We start from the raw sequence: 14,348 nt of genomic DNA, 5'->3' as shown, positions 1-14,348 counted from the left end.
CTCTTTTTCCCAGCTACCCCTCTCATAATTATTTTCAAAACCACTCTGCATATGATAGACCACAAACTACAAAATATACCCATGTTTTTATCATCTTGGCACTTCAAAGTTGTTGAAAGTATGCTACTGTTATTTTGTACTGTGTTAATGAAATTACAGAAAATTGATGTATTTGAAAAAAATGGCATACAGAGAATAAATCAAATCAAATCAAATCAAATCGTAGTAACTTTCTTGATAATGTGACTTTGATGTAAGTTGCAAACAAAATCTATTGCTTTCGATAAGATGTCACATGCTGTAATGGAATGATCCTTACAAATGCCATGATACTGTTTGAGCTACAAAAGGAACACGGCTTTAGTGACAATATCTATAAAAGAATATTAGCTATGTACTTACATACAAATGTCTGGGGGATAAATGTTTCACAAGGAGCAGACAGGTGAACCAGACTAGGATTACTCAGTGATATCGAAAATATGCCGTCATTTTGCAGAACTCATCTGCTGTGCGATCATCAGAGTCCTCGACTTGCAGTGAGCCCTTTTCATTCGTTGTAACTGGTTGCCATGGTGATCCTGATGCACTCCACCTGTTCCAGGCAGACACAGAGGAGGAGCTAGAGTCATGGCTGAAGGCTGTCGAGCAGCAGCTGGTCAACATTGGTGAGTGACCATAACCCTGACCATCAGACTCATTCCATTGTTGTTTGAGGTGCTACGTATCTGTTAACTCTTCCTGTTTAAAGCCAATTAAATGATTAAAACAAACTATTCCTTTTGCATGTGGTAGATTGAATGTGTCCTTTTTTTACGGAAAGAGGAAGCTTTTTGTGACTTTTGGATGTCTGCTGCCAGTGGAGTGGAAGAGATTGATGAAAATTTTTATTATAACATATTTTACTCCTTTTGCAACTAATTGATGAGCTTCACAATCCATTGATATGATGTTATCACAAAACAGACAACAACAACAAAATTGACTCGAAGTCATTATTATTCTTGTCATCATTTGTAAGTCAACATTACCCTTTTTGTTTTCCCTCAAAAGCTTTCAAAATAAAGGGACTATTACCCTTAGAAATGGGAGAATGTGTAAATATGTGTCTACATACATATGTTTCAGACTGGCAAGGATTCCATAGCTTGCATTGGCCTATGTCTCTTGATCATGTTGTGAGACTTTCTGATTTTGGTCCTTCTATCTGCCCCTGTCATCACACAATGCTTTTGCCTCTCTACGTCATAGATGCCTGGTCAGAGTCGTGCTATGAGACGATGAAGATCTACTCACCATACCCTAGGAGGTCAGATCTTGTCCTTGCTCAGAGGAAAGGCTCTCTCTATGATGAACTCTCAATAGGTAATCATACACCATTAGCCTGGGACAGCTTGTGCAAAGAAATGTTCAAGTGATCAATTCATAATTTTAATGGGGAAATAAGTTGAGGGATAGGAACTGGTTATTATTTCAAATGTATTGCTATTAACTTTCTCTTTATTCATTTATAAAGGCACTATTTGTACCAAACACACATATTTTTCATATATTTCCAGTATCTCGCCATTTCATTTGTCCTATTTTTTATTTTTGAATATATGCATTTTGTATAAGATGGCATTGATAATTTCTTTCATTGTATTTTCTACACATTTTTATACCCCCGCCAAACGAAGTTTGAAGGGGGTATATAGGAATCAGCAGACGGTCGGGCGGTCGGGCGGGCGGTCGGGCGGTCGGGCGGTCGGTCCGTTGCAAATCTTGCGTCGCGAACTACTTCCTCAGTTTTCAACCGATTCCCATAAAACTTGGCACAGATGTGTGCCTTGGGTTGTAGATGTGCAAGACGTATTTTTTGACAGTACCCAAAAGTACGTTGCCATGGTAACGGCATATTATGGGCAAAAATGGGTACAAATCTTGCGTCGCGAACTCCTCCCACAGTTTTTGATCAATTTTTATGAAATTAGGTACAGATGTATGTTAATGTGCAAGACACATATTTCTGCAGTGGCAAAAAGTGCGTTGCCAACGGCATGTTATTGGTAAAATATAGGGCAAAATGCTTCATGGCAAAACTGCTTCATCAGTGTTCTTCCAATTCTCATGGAATTCATATTGAATGTTTGTCTTAGGATATAGGTCAGCATGACACATTTCTTGACAGTGACAAAAAGTATGTTGCCATGGTAACAGCTCACATATTACGAGCCAAAATGATGGAAAATTTTGTGTTGCAAACTACTTCCTCAGTTTTTGCCCAATTTCCATGAAACTTGGTACAGATGTGTGCCTTTGGTTGTAGATGTGCAAGACGCATTTTTTGACAGTACCCGAAAGTACGTTGCCATGGTAACGGCATATTAATGGCAGAAGATCAAGGAAAGATCTTGCGGATTTAACTACTTCCTCAGTTTTTTTACCAAAGCTTATGAAATGTGGCACACACCTTGATCTTGGTGGGAAGATGTGGAAGACATATTTTTCGGACATGTCGGAAGCTGCGTTGCCATGGTAACGGCATATAAATGGCAGAAGATCAAGGAAAGATCTTGCGGATTGAACTACTTCCTCTGTATTCGACTGAAGCTCATGAAATGTGGCACACACATTGGTCTTGGTGGGAAGATGTGTAAGACATATTTTTTGGACGTGTTGGAAGCTGCGTTGCCATGGTAACGGCATATTAATGGCGGAAGATCAAGAAAAGATCTTGTGGATTGAACTACTTCCTCAGTTTTTGACAAAAGCTTATGAAATGTGGCACACACAATAGTCTTGGTGGGAAGATGTGCAAGACATATTTTTCGGACGTGTCGGAAGCTGCGTTGCCTTGGTAACGGCATTTAAATGGCAGAAGATCAAGGAAAGATCATTCCTTGGGTAAGACTGTCGTCACGGGGCGGGGGTATTAATCACCTTCAGTGATATTTCTAGTTTTTTTTTAAATATAGTGTTATGAAACGATTCATTTTTGTTTTGTTTTTGCTTCTTTTTCTCATTTCTACCTCTCCAACCGTGTGTCAACGTACCACTTTTCATTACCTTTCACATATTCAGTATCACCCGACAGAGAAGAGTTCAATGACGAGAACGTCTTCCAGGGTTCACCAGCTGACAACCTCCGTAGCAGGCACAAGCTGAGGGCGCAGAGCATCTCCTCCGTAGCAACATCCTCCACCACCTCCTCCTCCTCATCATCATCCTCCACCTCCTCCTCACCTCCCCCGCTATTCCCCAGCCAAAAAGCAGGCGGGCCCAAGGAGACCAGCGTGTGAGAGAAAATAGCAGCAAAAAAAGAGGGCAAACAGTGGAGATCGAGAATTATTTTCATCTTCCGGACTTTGAGCTGTGAGGACCGTGAAATAGATTAGGGCCTGTACAGATGGCATGTATGAAAATAGCGACTAAATTCATCCGAGAAGTAATGAAGCCAGCATCCTGGCATTTCTACCACCGCCTCCACAGGCATCTGTAGAGGTATGGGACTTCTAACGCAGTATTATGAAGGCAACAGTGTAGATGTTGCATCCTCCCGTCTTTCTTCGATGAGCTTAAATTCAGCTGTCACCACACTTCTGTGCTGAGATCCTAAATGAAGTAAATGCTCAAGGATGATGTTCTTTCAACATTCACTGTCATTATATGATATGTCAAGGCTTGGTTCCCTCCTCTCTGAGTTACGGCTTTCATTTTTGTGTTCTTATTGTTTCATTATGCTTCCACATAGTTGTAAAGAGAGGGAAATATTATAGCCATGTTATCTTATCATTACCATGGCAATGGATTGTAACACTTACGGCAACAAGACTTCGGTATTTTGCAATGTATGCACAGAAATAGAGCTTGTTCATGAATATGATCATCAATGTATATTGAGGTATATGAGCTCCGTGATATTAGGTGCATATACTTCCCTCAACCTGATATCATAGTTCTCTGATATTGGCTGCCACTCATGCCAAGCCTAACAGTAGATATAGTTTCATGTCCTTGGATGTGGGAGACAAAATTGGCGAGTTCGTCATACTGGCGAATTGCAGTTACTAGTGTCTTTATGTCGCTTTTTGAGCATTCTTGTAGGATGATATGACTTTAAAATTATGAATGGGCACAGTAATATGTTGTGGTGTGTCCGAGTGATATAAAACTGGGACTGGTGACCCAATGATATTCGCAGGAGTGGTCCTACATAAGGACATGAAAGATCAACAGGAATGGCAGTCATTAACAATGTGGTATTGCACCTGAACATTATCTACCAATTGTGTTATTGATCTGAACAATATTGACTTTACAAAACTTTACCTCTGTATACAGTTAACAGTGCACCTGAAAATAATGATTAATCATCTTATGCGTTCTGTATCAACACAACTTTGAATGTACAAAGTGTACCTGGTTTGTAAAGTTGATCCTGCACCTGAAAACATTTACTAACTACCATTTCATTTTTGATAAACACAATTTGAATGTACAAAACCTACCTGTGTATGAAGTTGGTGCATAGCTAAATTTCCAAATTGTCCTTTTAGTGCAGTGTTCAAGGACTTTCTACCTTTTATAGGAAAAATGTCACTATGACTAAATTTTGGTAACATGTACTACAATTTATATGACTTTGATGATAAATGAGAGAAGTACACAGTGTGTTTCGTAACTTCTTGTCTCAAATGCACAGCCGTGTTATATGTTATATTAATACAGTCTTTATTTTTGTAGGTTTTTTTTTTCCTTTTTATTTGTACACATTTGTAACCAGATAATTATTGTATAGACATTCTTCCATCATGCAATAACTTTAAAGGTACGTATTACTAACTTTTGTAGAAAAAGATTAAATCAAGCAGAGGGTTTTTCCAGAAGATGATGTCATTCATTTAGCAGGTTGACCCTCCCTGTGTTCAAAGACAAAGTAAAAGTCTGAGGTATCAAACCAGATTTGTTACTGTGAATATGAATAACTGTCCTGCTTTTGGTCTTCCAGATACATCAATAAGATTAATACTTTCAATACAAAACTGACAATTCGAAGAATTTTTAAAGCTAATGTATTCTGAAATGAAAAGTGAAGAGGTGCCAAAGCCAGCATTTGTCGAGTGTTTGCTGTCGTGACAAATATTTTTCCATTGTACACTGTACTTCCAAGCGTCAGAAAAAGAGATTTTTGTTGTTGTTGTTGTTGTTTCTTTGTACATTGTTTTTTGTTTCCCTGGATTTGTGCTCAATGTATCAGACATAAGTCATGTTTGGGTAAGTGGAATTTGTATTCAGCTGTCACATTCCAGCAATATGATGATGTAAAGTTTATCCACCCATACACTCGGCATTGACTTCAGGCCATGTGACACAAAAGTTCTGTTTGTTTGTTTGTTTTTTGTTTAAAAAGTTTGATACAATGAGACGCAGTCTTTGAACAAAGCATCCATCACTTTTAAAAATGTTGAAAGTCCAGGTAATCTAAAGGGGAAAAACACTTAGGTTTTCTTGCTTTTTTCTTCTGTATTTGTGTGTTCTGTCCTATTGTCTCTGCTTAGTGCATGAAAATATTTATAAGTGACCAACAAAAGAGTAGAGACTAACAGTATTTATTTTTATGATAAGAAAAAGTTGATGAAGAAGAGGAGGAGAAGAAGGCAGAAAATTATTTCAAATAGATTTTGTATGTTACAACTCTTCCAAAGTGTAAAGCTCACATCCAACATCTGTTTATGATGTGTATTTCTCCACAAAAATGATTCCTTTTATTTGTGTAAGAAATTTATCATTGCAACTGTAATTTTCATCAAATTCTTATGGTAAGAGGAGATATCAAGACTTCATTTTGTCTTTTGAAAAAGTTCACTTGTGATTCTTTCATCAAATGAAGCATTCTTCTTCACAAGAGACATATGAGGTGTAATAGACACTTCATAAAAGTCATTATTTCATGGCAGTTTTCTAAGGCTGGTATGGATTATCTCAAATGTGATCATGGTAATATTTTGCATATGAATAAACCAAAATCAGGTGTTTTCATGGTTTTAGTTTGAGGAGACATATTGATAGGTGAAATAAAAAAAAAAAAAAAAAATACTGTTTGCTGTGAACTTTCAATCAGGGTTGCCACCTCCAGCATATTTACTCAGGAGTATGTGGGAGCTGGTGAAAAAGTCACCTAGTTTTGCAGCTGCTGCTATGACGATAGATGTGAATGAGGACAAATTAACCCATATCTTGCCAGATGAGTAAGGATCAGTTGACTGTAAGGATCCATGCGGTGCACAGCACAAAGTATTACCCAAAAATAAAATAATAAAAATTAAAAAAAAAGAGAATGAGTAAAAATAGAAAACAAATTATGAAAAAATGCTGCAAGACTTTAATGAGGAAGATCAGAGCAAAATAAGGAAAAGAAAGGCAGTTTAATGGGTGTTTTCCCCACATAGTGATAAAAACCTTTTTTTTTCACACTCGACTGTACATAATATTGCCAAGTATGTAATATGACATGATGCAGAAACATTCCATCTGCTCTCCCATTCCAGCAGATGAAAATGAGGAAGTAAACTTTTCCAGGCTGAACTGGTATTCTTGCGTATCACATTTTGTTTTAAGAAAAGCATACTGGTACAAGTATATATATTTGCATCATCAGTGAATGTTGTAATAATGGAGTTTATGTAGACAATCCTTTGTCTGTGTGAACTTCTAGGCAATCCTGAACATAAGATTTTTTCGTTGGTGGTGATGTAGAAGGGATTTATTCTTTAGCAGCTTTAGGAGCACTACCAGGATGTGCACCAGATGCTATCTGCTAAGTTGATTTATTTGAAGATAAGAGTATTTTACTGCAATGTTCCATGTGGTTGGTAAGAGTTCAGCCAGTTTACATTTTCAGATCACCACAATTCAAATTGCCTAAGATGCATATGGTAGTAGCAGTGATGATAAATGAAATGAGCATTTACTCACAAATGGCAATATGTTAACCCGTTGAGGACGAGTCCCGAGTATACTCTGGCAAGTGTCTATGGGAAATGCATGTTGTAGCAAAATCAGTCTGTCCTCAATGGGTTAAGCACCAGAACTGATATGAAAGGAATATGTTTTAACAATTTGTCTTGTGTTTAAAGGCCTCTTTAAAGAATGCTATGACAATGGTTGGAGTCTGTGTTCTGTTTTATCCCCAAAACTGTCAAAAGAGTGGACATGATAATGATCTTTACAATAAGTTACAAGTGTGCTAACTCCTGATGTTAGCATAGTAGATGACTTGCTGATTTGGATATACAGTGTATTCTTGAACATGAGCCAAAGAAGTGTGCACATGGGTTAATTGGTTTGTGTGGCTTGTTTGGTTATATAACCTGCATGAAAGCAGTGCTATCGCTTCTCGTAGTACACTTGTTGATACATTGATACCAGTGATGAGACATTCCCGACAACTGTGTCATAATTGTTGTTCCAGAATAGTGCACTAGTAAAAACAATCACAAATTTGGGCCAAATTATGTGTGACCAACTAACTGGTAATCACATGATTTAGGGTAACCTTTGTAAAGTGTGTAGTCAGATATATGCTACTAAAATTGTGGACAGAGAAAGTGATATGTCAGATATATTTAACCTGTAAAGTGTATATTTTCTCTGATGTGTACAAAGCATTCTGGATGTACTCCATTGTATTTGAATAAAACAGTAAACATATTGTTTGTTGTACATGGACACCTCATATCATCTTGTGTGTGGTTATTTAGTAGTGTTCTGAAATTCTTTGGACAATTTATCATCTGCAAAAATGTGATTGAAAGTGAAAAGCTCAATTGTTTTCATCAACAAATGTTTGCAATCACATTTTGGAGCTTTCCTATGTACAATCTCATGATATGATTCATATTCTTTTATAATCAAGGTATTTTCAATATACATTCCTGTTATCGGCACATACTAGTACATTGTACCAAAGTATCTTATAGGCGAATAATCAATTAGCTCTGGCTGGATGCCCGACTACTTGCAGTAAGTGCCACACAAGCAAGGTTTTGTTTTGTTTTTCTTACAAACGTGGGAAAACAATCAAAAGTCATACTCATTACCAGAGCTGCTTAGTTTCTCTGATTCTGCAGGTGGCTCCCTGAAAACTTCTGTATCTCTCCATGTCTAGATAAGAGAATACAGTAGTCTCTGCTTAATCGGAGCATTTCTTACCCAACTAAGTGGAGTATCCGATTAAGCGGAAAGCATACTAATTAATTCACAACACAGATACATGTACCACATACTAATCACGTACCTCTCTGCATTAAATCCCATTTTCAGTGAATACGGTACGGGCAACAAGCCGGGATTTTGCTATGGTGCACCAAAGGGAACCATGTATGGTTCTGTTACGATCTCACTTCCCTGGTAATGATTTCATTACAAAATTAATCTTCTACTGTTGATTTTGACATAAGAAAAACATTTTGACTGATTTTGTACGAATTACTGATTCTTTTTTAACAGAAGCAGACGTGGTTCCTTTGGCGCACCATAGCAAAAACCAGGACCATTGTCTGTACTGTGCTGGGTGTAAACACGCCCTCAGACACACAGGATGGTATGTCACTTCATAATACAGCAAAGGCCACTGATGGTGGTGGTGGTGGTAGAAGTGGTGGTAGTGGTGCAGGTGGTGGTGATGATGGTGATGGTGATAGTGGTGGTGGCAGTAGTAGTAGTAATAATGCTTCAGAGCTGCCATTTCCTTTCTTTCTCTTTTTTAACTCGCCAAACTTGAGCAATTATGTATTTCTGAAGATGAAAAAAATTAATTTTTGAAATTTTGTTCTACTTTCTATTGAATCGTTCGGTTTATCCCATTTTTAACCAGAATAGGATTTTTGCTTTCACGAGATAATTCAATTGTACAGCACATCAGTATGTTATTTGATCTGCAGAAGTTGGTAGTCCTAGTACTAGTAGCCATGGATGATGTTCATTTTCCTAAGGTTTGCTCATCTGAACATGAAATAAGGTTCATTGCTCTGTGGATATGTTAATCCAAAGATTTGTTTTTCTCAAACACACAAATTCTGTATACCTAGATGTTTAATCTAAAAAATGAAATGTTGTTCGTTAATTCAAACATCAATATGTGTCATTATTCCGCAGATTTGTTATTTCAAAATTCTGAAAATGAAATGAGGTTTGCTATTCCAAAAGTTTGTCAATATGAACCTATCTTTCATTTTCGGATCAAGTAACCTTCAGAATAACACATTATTTCATTTTTGGAATAACAAACCCTTTTTCCCAATCTGATTAGCAAACCTGATGAATGACACACCTTATTTTATTTGGGATTAACGAACCTTCAGAATAACCAGCCTTATGAGCCTTATTTCAAGGTTTGTCAGTATAAACCTATCTTTAATTTTTGGATTAACAAAACTTTGGAATAACAAACTTTCATAATTATGTGTTACTTCATTTTCAGAATACTAAACCTTTTTTTCATATTCTGATGAGCAAACCTTATTTTATTTAGAATTAGCGAACCTTCAGAATAACCAACCTTACTTCACTTTCTGATAAATGAACTGTATGCTTCTTCATCTTCTTCTATTACTGTGATGTACTTGTATTTTCAATCTGTTTGCTTTGATGTACCTATTGTAAAGCGCCTTGAGCATTTAATCAAAGTGGAGAACGGCGCTATAGAAATTGTATGTATTATTATTATTATTATTATTTCAAGCTTTGTCAGTATAAACCTTTCTTTGATTTTCGAATCAACAAACCTTTGGTATAACTAACCTTCAGAATAACACGTTGTTTCATTTTCGGAATAACAAACCTAATTTCATTTTCGGATAAATGGACCTGTGGAATAATGAACCTTATTTGATTTTTTTCCAATTATAGAACCTTTGGAATACCAAACCTTTGGAATATAACAAATCTGCAGAATATCGAACTGTATAACTGGAGTTATGACCATAATAGTTAAGTGATAATTCCAATCACCACATTAGCATGTATTGCTATTACCAACAAGTTTTGAAGCAAAATGGCAAGAACTGGATGACAGCATGTATGTCCTGTTGGATCCTCTCCTTGAAATGCCTTTATTTTCTTTATATATCTGCTGATTTTTTTTTTCTTCAGAGTTTCATATTTGCACAGACCACTTTATGTGTTTGCCTTCAGATATATCCCCTCTCCTTTAAGGAGATGAATCCTGGCACTCCACCCCTTTGGCTATATAGGCTTTGAGGGCATTGAAAAGAAACTTTGGATCCAATTAGGATGGATGAAATTATCAAAAACTTGCCCTCAGTACATTTTACTGAAGAATGGTTTTGTCAGCATCACATGATCATCTTTATTCCTTGGCAATCTCACTCCAGCAACTAAGTGACCATCAGGTATCTCTATCCTTGACACCCTAGTACCGGTATTAGCAGGGCGAGGTGGAAAGGTCTCTTTCCAGTTTCCACCTCCCTTGCACACTACTCAAATGTCAGCCGGTTTTTGTGTTAGACCACTTCATGGCAATTTCTTCCTTTAATTCTCTTTGCGGAGAGAAGTGAAGTGGTTTCTTTGACATGCAAGGGGCCTGGGCTATATGACTCTTCAGTACACACATGTAAGAAGCTCCTCTGAAAGAAATACTTGGAAATGAGCCAGAAAGAAGTACAGTAGCTTGCCAAAGGGTACCATGTAGGCCCATGTGCTGCTTCCAGGTTTGGGACTCAAACAAATCCCATGCGTGCATTGAAGTCCAAGCTAGGTCTTATCCATTGAGTTAGTTGAAAAGTTTGTTTTTGATCCATTTAAGTGCAAATGTTTGCCCTAAAAGGGCCCTCCACTTGTGGTGTTGGAGGTTCATTGTGTGTGTGTGTGTGTGTGTTTCTTTTCTTAAATTCTTTCTTTCTGTACGTTCAGCCTCTCTGACATGGTGCTGTGTTTGTAGAATGTTGGTTCAATAATGCTCAATCACGCATGAGCTCTTTGGAATGCATGCAACATGTTTCTCATGTTCTTCGCTGCGTGAAACTACCTGTCACGTTCTAGCGAATCCCACAATGGACCGTGAAAAGACATGTGTGTTTTTTGTTGCTTTTTTCTTGTCAGGTCGACATTTTTCGCGTAAGCTAATATGAATCAAGCACATGGTGCTCACATATAAATATACCCTTGCTTGCTATCCCTAGCAGCTGGTTTGGTTCGCATGCACTGTTATTTGGTACCACCGTGGTGGCAGGGTGCCCATCCCATGGCCCACCCCACCCCTCCTATCCTCTGATACCCCACCTCCCTGATCAAACTGAGCAAGCGCAAATCAAAGGGATTTAATCCCACATAGATTGGAGTATCAATTCTTTTTTCCATAATTTACCATAGCTATGCCAATTTCACGATTTTGACTTCCATCTTAATATTATGACTTATCCGTTACATAGATGCTTGAATTCAATTCAATTCAGCTTGATTAGGAGATTCTAGCCACAATTATCCCTCAAAATGATTATTTTGTAATGTTCAAGGGACTTGATTTATTTCTAGACTACTAGTTGTATCAAGAAACAGATGGCGCTCGTCTCACCGCACGCACGCACGCACTGTACGCGAAGATCCAGCTAGCTGCTAGCGTGCACTTACTTTGTCTCGTGGCCCCCGGCTCCCGCCCCGTAGTTGGCCGCTGATGGCCCGTCTTAGCCGCTGCTACGCTGAGCTGCGTCTATTCAACAGCGGAGCTCATTAATCGAGTGCGTGCATGCATGCAATGCAGCAGAGTACCGGTATGCGTGGTAATGTTCGTACACAATGATGTACGTTAGTATACACAGTACAGTAACGTCATATTCCGTGGCCGGTTGTTGGTGTACGTGCGTAATTCAGCGTGCTTGCAAGCTGTGAATGGCACTAGGTCTCTGAAAACGAGAAATTTGGACCGTCACTACACTTTCAGTGTGTAATACACTTGACGTTTCTGCCGGAGATAAGATTACTTGAACTGAGTGTTTACGCCAAGAGTTGCACCTTGCAAACCATATCCATCTGGTTCGAGAGGCTTCACTCAGCGAGCAGACTGTTACACCGTCGGGGAAACCATGGGTACGTTTATAGGGCATGCCGCGCCGGGCGCTTTTTTCATCGTTTTCTCCATCTGGTGGATGATCCAGTACGCTTACACCCGTGTTGCCCTGGATAATGGGCGGCAACGTCCTCGCTCACGGATTTTGTTCATCCTCCACCGCCTGCCTGTGGAAGGGACATTCATAGTGCTTTGTGCCATTGGGGGTTTCATCGGTGAAATGATGTATCCCGCCCCAAAATGGACTCTCATTGGCAGCGATGGGAACTGGAAACACCCAAATGAATGGCAGCACTGCACAATGTACACCTACTTTGGAATATATGGAGCAGTAAACATCATGGCTCGCACCTGCTTACCCGCTGCGGCACCGTTTGAGAAAGTTTTTGGTGCTCTGGCATTCGCAATTGAAGGGATGCTGTTCTTTTTCCACACCCATGGACGGGAAGAGCTTGACGTTCAACTCCACTTTCTCCTTGTCATCGCCATCTTCGCCTGCTTCTTGACAACGGCGGCCGAGGTGTGGCGCAAAGAGGATCGCCTGCTACCACTCTTCCGCTTCGTCTTCACCATGCTCCAGGGGACGTGGTTTTGGCACGTTGGAATTGTTCTCTACTGGCCCCCTTCAGGAGAGCAGTGGGACCAGGATTCCCATCTCAACCTCATGTTCACCACCGTCATGTTCACATGGCATCTTCTCATTGACATGCTGGTTCTCCTCTTCGTATATGGATGTACATCACTCATCCTGAGAGTTTGTGGGCTTTCCTCTGTGCGCTATTCCCAGATGAACAATGGTCCAGAAGAGATGGAGGTGAAGTTGCTAGGCAACAAGGATGCAGGAAATCACTTATTGGCAGGCAGCGATTCAGAATGAGATGATGACCAGTGCCTACATTTTTTTAATGTCGTTGTGAGGTACGACCAGGTCATCTTATTAATAGTATTGCTTTTGCATACTGCACATGGGACTGCCATATATTGGTATAATATGAATATATTTTGCAGTACTTGTCACAAAATTGCGTGGAGAAAATATGCTTGGTGATGAATAAGTTGTACTTCTTTGTGACCCATGTCCTTTTGTTAATCATTCATATATATGTGTGAAGATATTTAATGGCAATATGATTTTATGAAGAAGAAATTATTCTCAGAGAATATGTGTTTAGACAACTTGGCATGTACATCCGTACATGCTCATTGTGCTATTAAGGGCCACATGAAAGCTTTCACAAGTTCACACACATGTCAGTCACTTATCTTCAGTAGCTAAGAACCTACCAAAAGTACAAGAACTTCACTGTGTAGGCCTACATGGTCAAGTATGTGTGCCTCCCCAAGGCCAGGCCAGTTATATGTATGTATCACAGGGAAATTCAAAAACAAAATGTAAAATGAACTGTGAAATTTATTTTCATGAGCTTGTTTTGATGATTGATAGTGTTCCAAGTGGTTTTCAGTCATGGTGAACAGCACTTTGTTATTCTTACATCATGATGACCATCTTGCTAGACTTATACTTTGTATGTCACTTTGGCAAAGAATCTACACCATGTTGCAATATGATTCTTAACCTGAAACTGAACCAAATGTAATGTTTTCATAGCCAGTGAAACAGTATTTTTAACTCCACCGTAGTCGTGCAGATGGCACCACACAAATGGAAATCATTTCTTGTGTTTGTGTTTTCTGTATGCCCCTTCAACCTCGCTCTTGGTTTTACTGTGTGTGTGACCATCTGACTTTCACTATGTACAGTGTGCTAAGGATTGCACATTCATCCCGCATTCACAAGCATGGCGTCCTGCTTAGACTAATGAGAGCATTTAAACATCTGTACTTTGTAGCTGACTGTTGCTTTCCTCATACAATTGTACACTGTACATTCAATGTGGCTGCAATCTCTATTCTGTCTTTAGGGCTTATGCTTTGATTATTTTTATTTATTTTTTTTTTTTAGAATGAAATATTAAACATTTAACATAAAACATTTGTATTTTTCTGAGTTTCCTGGTCCATGGCAATGGATGAAAAAAAAAAAAAAACCCCAAAGGCAAACATAGATACCAGTGCAAATGCAGGTGTTGTGTTGATGTGCAGGAACAAGCACTACCAAGAACCAACTGTGAACAAGAACAGGTTCATGTATTTCAAAGCATTATGAAACGGCCTTTTCCACAAGAGAGCACAAGAGTTTGGATGATCATAAACATGGCAAAGTCATCAACAAAGTAATTAAAACCAAAATAATTGCGAGGGAAGTAAATTGTATTGAAGA

The 14,348-nt window shown here is 38.7% G+C and overlaps 2 protein-coding genes across 2 annotated transcripts in view; both read left to right on the top strand.

The window, feature by feature from the left end:
* Window positions 1-3,974, top strand: part of LOC140241751 (rhotekin-like) — a 69,054-nt gene extending 65,080 nt beyond the window's left edge. The window contains exons 10-12 of the mRNA XM_072321501.1: window positions 500-668; window positions 1,252-1,365; window positions 3,064-3,974. Coding sequence (XP_072177602.1) covers window positions 500-668; window positions 1,252-1,365; window positions 3,064-3,281 — 501 coding nt within the window. The 3' untranslated portion in view covers window positions 3,282-3,974. The remainder of the gene's footprint in view (window positions 1-499; window positions 669-1,251; window positions 1,366-3,063) is intronic.
* A 7,867-nt stretch (window positions 3,975-11,841) lies between these two features.
* LOC140241772 (transmembrane protein 45B-like) lies at window positions 11,842-13,424 on the top strand. Its single transcript, XM_072321523.1, has one exon. It carries the CDS (start codon window positions 12,084-12,086, stop codon window positions 12,942-12,944), a length of 861 nt encoding a protein of 286 aa, XP_072177624.1. The 5' UTR covers window positions 11,842-12,083; the 3' UTR covers window positions 12,945-13,424.
* Window positions 13,425-14,348: the final 924 nt, after the last annotated feature.

The sequence above is a fragment of the Diadema setosum genome, chromosome 18, assembly GCF_964275005.1.
Source record: "Diadema setosum chromosome 18, eeDiaSeto1, whole genome shotgun sequence".
Lineage (NCBI taxonomy): Eukaryota > Metazoa > Echinodermata > Echinoidea > Diadematoida > Diadematidae > Diadema > Diadema setosum.
Note: the sequence above shows the minus strand (reverse complement) of the source record. Positions and strands in the feature narration are given on the sequence as shown.

Excerpts from the sequence above, each read along its gene's own strand:
- LOC140241772 (XM_072321523.1), top strand. The coding sequence starts at position 12,084 with ATGGGTACGTTTATAGGGCATGCCGCGCCGGGCGCTTTTTTCATCGTT.